Source organism: Pygoscelis adeliae, unplaced genomic scaffold, assembly GCF_000699105.1.
Source record: "Pygoscelis adeliae isolate BGI_AS28 unplaced genomic scaffold, ASM69910v1 Scaffold728, whole genome shotgun sequence".
Taxonomy (NCBI): domain Eukaryota; kingdom Metazoa; phylum Chordata; class Aves; order Sphenisciformes; family Spheniscidae; genus Pygoscelis; species Pygoscelis adeliae.
Genome location: NW_008825337.1, coordinates 303,744 through 309,258, shown reverse-complemented (window position 1 = coordinate 309,258; position 5,515 = coordinate 303,744). Strand labels below are relative to the sequence as shown.

At 52.7% G+C, this 5,515-nt stretch overlaps 1 protein-coding gene across 1 annotated transcript in view; it reads right to left on the bottom strand.

Annotated features, from left to right (window-relative positions):
- Positions 1 to 4,448: 4,448 nt before the first annotated feature.
- FBLIM1 (filamin binding LIM protein 1) overlaps positions 4,449 to 5,515 on the bottom strand; it is a 3,013-nt gene continuing 1,946 nt past the window's right edge. Inside the window, 5 exon segments of the mRNA XM_009330339.1 lie at positions 4,449 to 4,508; positions 4,510 to 4,566; positions 4,891 to 5,008; positions 5,112 to 5,290; positions 5,401 to 5,510. Of these exon segments, the coding sequence (XP_009328614.1) occupies positions 4,449 to 4,508; positions 4,510 to 4,566; positions 4,891 to 5,008; positions 5,112 to 5,290; positions 5,401 to 5,510 (524 nt within the window).

Below are 5,515 nucleotides of genomic sequence, written 5' to 3'. Positions count from 1 at the left end.
GAGGGGCAGCCCCCGGCCTCCTCCTCCCCCTTTTGTCAGGCAAATACCCTCCCTTTTCTTGCTTACTTCTCTCTTTCTCCGCGAAAACGTGGTGCCCTTAAAGCGCCGATCGCCTTAGCCTCGGACGAAGCAATCCGATGAGATTAAAGTATCTCATCGGTGTGCTTTAAAAATGTATTGTGGTGCTGGGTGTCTCAGTTTTGTGGGGAAAGTGGGGAAAAAGGAGAATATTGTTTGGGTTTTTTTATACATCCTCCGGCTGGGCTGTGAGGGAAAGTTTAGCCGCACGGAGAATTAAGGGATTTATTAATTTTTAGGAGCTATTCCCCCCTCCTCCTCCTTCCAGCTTTTTTCCCAGTGGTAAATCACCGAGGTCAATAAGCCACCTTTAAAACGGCATTTTTTTCTTGAGAAAAAAAATGGCCTTTTTTTTTAATAAAACCCCTCACCTATGGGCTCTAATAGACACTCCAGCAAAATAAAGATGTGATGTAAGCTGCTTGAAGCCAGGTCTGGGCAAAATTGTTAATTTTCGGGAAATAGGGCTGCAGGATGCTGTAATCGCTGCTGATACGATGAAGGAAAGCTGGGATATAAAATGTCAAAGCCCCACTTGCAGGCGTGTGCTGTGCATCTATTTTCAGAAATGGGGTGGGTTGTTTTTTTTTTTTCCTCTTTTTTTTTTTTAAATAACCCAGTGTATCACTTGCAGCCTGGTAACACGCTTGCGTAAACGCTGCATCAATTTCACCTCATGTTATCGAAAACACGGTGTGCTTTAAAAATGTATTGTGGTGCTGGGTGTTTCAGTTTTGTGGGGAAAGTGGGAAAAAAGGAGAATATTGTTTGGGTTTTTTTATACACCCTGCCTGTGCTGCATAATGAAGCTGGAGAAATTCAGGGCTTAGGCTGCTCCCACAGTAATCCCAGCTTGTTTCCCCCCTCTCCCTTAGCCAGCAGGATCAGACCACTTTTCATTTAAGAAATGTTAGTTTTTTAGGTTGTGCTGAAGACAGGAAAGTGCAGAAAACGGGTCTGAACGCTCTGCGGGGAAGGATGACGCTGCAGCAAACCAGCTGGGTACGGTTGCGATTAACCTGGGTCGACCAAAACCCAGTTTTCCTCTAGCTCTCTCCATCCCATTTGGAAAAACAAAACAAAACAAAACATCAGCAGCAATAAGCACCCAACCCTCCTCCCAGCACCTTTTCCAGCCAGCAAAGCCCCGGCGGCTGCTTCAGCCTCAGTTTCCCCTCCTGCAGCGTTCCCCTCTCCGCAGCCGGCTCCTTCCCGGCACCTTGAAGGCAGTGATGGCAGAGCAAAGGCATGCGAGGAATCCAGCTCATCTCTCCCTCTCTGTTTTTTGCATTTCTCACGGCTGACCTGGGGGGGGGGGGGGGTGCCGGAGAAGGCTCGTTTCCCTTTACGGGCTCACTTTCCTTCTGCTGCGCCAAAATCTTTGGCTTGCAAACAAAACCTGAAAAAAAGCCTTATTTGTTACAAAGCAACACTTCGGCCACTGATTTAAAAATACTACGGCCGTGCCTGTCAGCTCCTCCCTTAATTTAAAAGCTCTTTTTAAAAATCAGGCGGTCCTTTGCGTTGCAAGAAAGATAACCTTTCGTTGTATTCCTGGGAGCAAATTGGGCTCGCAGCGGGGTACGGTATCGGATTCCTTCACTGGGAAAGCCCAGGGAAATTTTATCCCCGGGCCGCACCCAGCCTGAAGTGAAGAAATATTTGCATTTGCTTCTCCTTGGAGGGCAGCCAGGTCCCTCCCCGCTCTCCTTGGCCTGCCAAGAGGGATTGCAAGAAAAGACGGGCTTATTGCAGCAGCCCAGAGAAGGGCAGGGCCTGGCTGGTGCAATTCGGAGGCGTATGATCCTCTTTGCCCTTTTGCACCGCCACTGGAAGGAGACGAGAGAGACCTCGAGCAAGTTTTATGCCTGGGTGGTCTCGGGGGGTCTCTGCAAAGCTTTGGGGGGCTCCCAAGGAGAACAAGAGCTTCATATTGCTCTGTGCATGATTTGTATTTATTATATTTTTGCTAGCAGACCTGGGCGCCTGCAAAAGCGCTTGCAATGGGGTGAGGAGCCCGAGGACGGGCTGAGCCGTCGCAGCCAACGTGAGCTTGCTTGGCAGCAGGATGGGACCCAGCTCCCGCAGCCCCACCCCTGCACAATCTCCTCCACGCAGCTTGGCCGGTGCTAGAAATTCCTCAAGATCCTCCCGGGGGAAAATGCGGGGCCGTGCTTTTCAGGCTTAGCGACGGTCCCTGCGCCTCAGCTCGTAATGCTTCTCCCCTTATCTGAGAAGAAAATGGCTTAAATCAGTCTTTTATCCTCTTACCTCCGTGTCCATTCATCCCTGTCCCTTGTCATCCTCCGTTCCTGGAAAAATATGCCAAATCTGACCACTTCAGCATCCCTTCGCCGCACCGCTAAACTCTCCAGTTGCACCTTGCCCTTCTCCTCACCTTTCAGCATTTTCTCCAAGGCTTTATGTCGATAAAAACGTTTCCCTGCCTGCCTCCGGCCGAAAATCACCACAGTCCCGGTGCTAACAGCCCATCCTGGCTTGCTCTGCGGGGGAAATACCCGACCCCTTCCCACCATTAGCTCTGCGGAGGGGTAGCATAGCTCTCTGAGCACCCAAGGGTGCTGCGCAGAGGGTTTAAGCCAGCGTGCAATGCAGTAACGCATCCAAAACACCGCTCGGCATCGGTGTTTCCATCCTCCCTGAAAACCTCGCTTGGAAAAATACCCGTATTGCTAAAAAACGGGCAACCCTTTGCTCTCTGCGGCTTCCCTTCCCCGCCCCCTTTGGCCACCGCCAAGTCTGCCCACGTCTTTTTATGTTTTTAGCATAATTTTGGTGCCTGGTTTTCCCCACAGGGCGAGAGGCTTTGGAAAGTGAGAGCTGACTTCGAGCACGGGACTTCCCCAGCGCGGGACACGGGGGTATGCGGTGTCCCCACCCAGCCGGACCCAAAGCCACCTACTTACGTGACCGGGACAGACTGCAACTTTACATTAACATCCTATTTATAAATAAGTTCATAGTGAGTTATGACCTGATTGATGGGCCGTAGACACACATTACGAACGTTGAGCAATAGGCTTTGTAGATGGGGAGAGTGGGCAGGAAATAGTTGCGGGGTTGGTGTGATTAATCAACCAGCCCGCCGGACTCCAGTGCATACATTAACCATACATTAGCTCTTTCATTCATAAACACAGCACGCACGTATGGCTGCTGGTTTGGTTGTTGGGGTTTTTTTTAGCAACTCCCTTTTTTCATCAGGAAAGCATTAAACATCATCTCAGATGCTCTTGCTATTTTCTGCTCTTGATTTGTGGCTTTTTAAGCACTTTCGGTTAAAAAGAAAACCCCTCTTTCTCCAGCTGGTTTGCAACGCCCTCGCAAACAAAAACCGCTAAGCACCAGTGACACCAGTTGCACAGATGTCAGGCACGCAGAGAAATGGTCTAATTTCTGACAGTTTGGGGCTTGGACTGAGAGAAGATCAAAAAGCTTCCAACGGCGGAGCGATATTATCTTGGATAACATGCAAAAATGGGGCTGTCGGTCTTTCCTGGCATCCCAGTGCTGTCGGATATAGGAGACAGCATTTAGCCGGAGTTTTTCTGCCTGAATGGGGGAATTTGTGCTCCGGCTGCCCTCTGCCGGCTCCAGGAGTTGGTTGAGATGGAGCCCAGGCAGAGCAGGCTGTCTGCAAAAAAATAAAACCACCACCAAACACCCTTTCATCAACACCACAGCACATCGCAAAATCCCGAATCGGGCCCCAAAAAACGACCCTCTGCTCTCCCCCGGGGTGACAGCGGCATCTGCCAAATTGCTGCACCCCAAAATCAGCCGTGTTATCGCCCTGAGCGACCCGACTCTTGCCACGCCTATAAAATCTTAGAAGTGGCTTTTTTTCTTATTTTTAAACTTGCATTTTATGGGTTTGGAATGCAGGGTGGATGAAAGAAACGAGGGTTTTTAAACTCGGGGTTTTATTTAACTGCGAGTAACTAAATCAGTGCCCGTTCTCTGTGTCACCGCAGAGAGAAATGTTTAAGTAAAACCCCAAGGAAGCTCAAGAAGAAAGAAAAAACACCCAAGGAAACCAAACCGGCCACGGAAAAGGGATTTAAAAAAAGAAGTAAGTGAACGAAACCTCAGCTCCTCCGCCACCGCTGCTCTGCCAGGCCTTTTTATGTTCGTAACGAGCGCAGAGCCATGCCAGGACACTACCTCTGCGCTTCGCCTGGCCAGCCTGGCAGGACGGGGATCCGGGTACATTTTGGTGACAAAAACTCCGGTCCTGCAGTTATTTAGGGGTGCAACGGGCACCTGGGGCTGGCTGCAGGGTGCATCCCGGTGAATGCACCCCCTTTTTGGTGTCCGGCGCTGGAAGATGGAGGTCGAGCCGTGGGGTTTTAGCAGGACGACTCGTTTCGCCGGCGGACGTGGCAGGACTTTCGACGGGGGTGGGCGTGCGTTTAGGGGGTAGCACCCGTTCTCCGTCGGCTCCGGCGACAGGGGCGTCCCGCAGCTCTGGGGGCAAGAGGGGAAAGGGAGGCTATGCTTTAGGGATCCCTGTGCTGCACTGCATGTGAGACACCGTGCCATTGCATCCCATCTTTCCTGCAAAACCCACCAGCACTCGGAAGAAGCAGCAAACAACATCAAAAGCGTGAAAAGCTGAAGCTCTCCTGGCCGAACGCATCGTCCTTTTCACTTGATTTATTTGTTTTTCCCCCTCCCTGTCGCTTGCAAGATAAACTGGTGGCTAAAAAATAACCCCGGGTGCTGCGAGCCCTGTGGCCATTCTTTGCAAAGACTCGGTGCCAAACCCCTTTGCTTTTGGGGGGGCCGTACCTCGCAGCAGTAGCAGCTCTCGTGGAAACTGCGTCCCAGGCACTCGATCTTGTAGGTGTCCTTGTCCTCGCGGGGGACGATGGGGTGCTTGCAGGCGCTGCAAACCACGGCGTATTTCCTGATGGGAGCAAACCAGGGTGGCGTGAGTCCTGCGGGGTGATGGGGATGAGCCGAACCCCCCCCAAAGTGGGGGATGCTCCCCTGTTTCTGTGCTCCCCAACCTGTAAAAGTCAGCCACGCAGTACACCTCGTTCTGCTCGTCCACGGCGAAGCTCTCGGCGCCGATGGCCCGGCCGCAGGCGGCGCAGGAGAAGCAGCCGGGGTGGTAGCCCTTGCCCAGGGCACGGACAATGCGTTCCACGATCAGCCCCTGGCACTTGGCGCATTTCTCCAGCGTGGCCTGGGGTTTGGGGACACACACCGTGAGATGCCAGCTCCCCCCGCGAGGGACTGCATCTCCCGCCACCCCCCCCCCGAGGGTGCTGGTTGTCCCCGAGGGAGGACGGGTACCTGGTAGCAGGCGTCGCACATGGGGCGCCCATCTTTTTGGTAGTAGCGCTGGCCCCAGGAGCCGCGGTGGCAGGTCCGGCAGGGGGAGGAGGCGGGGGGGGGCGGGCTGCCGATT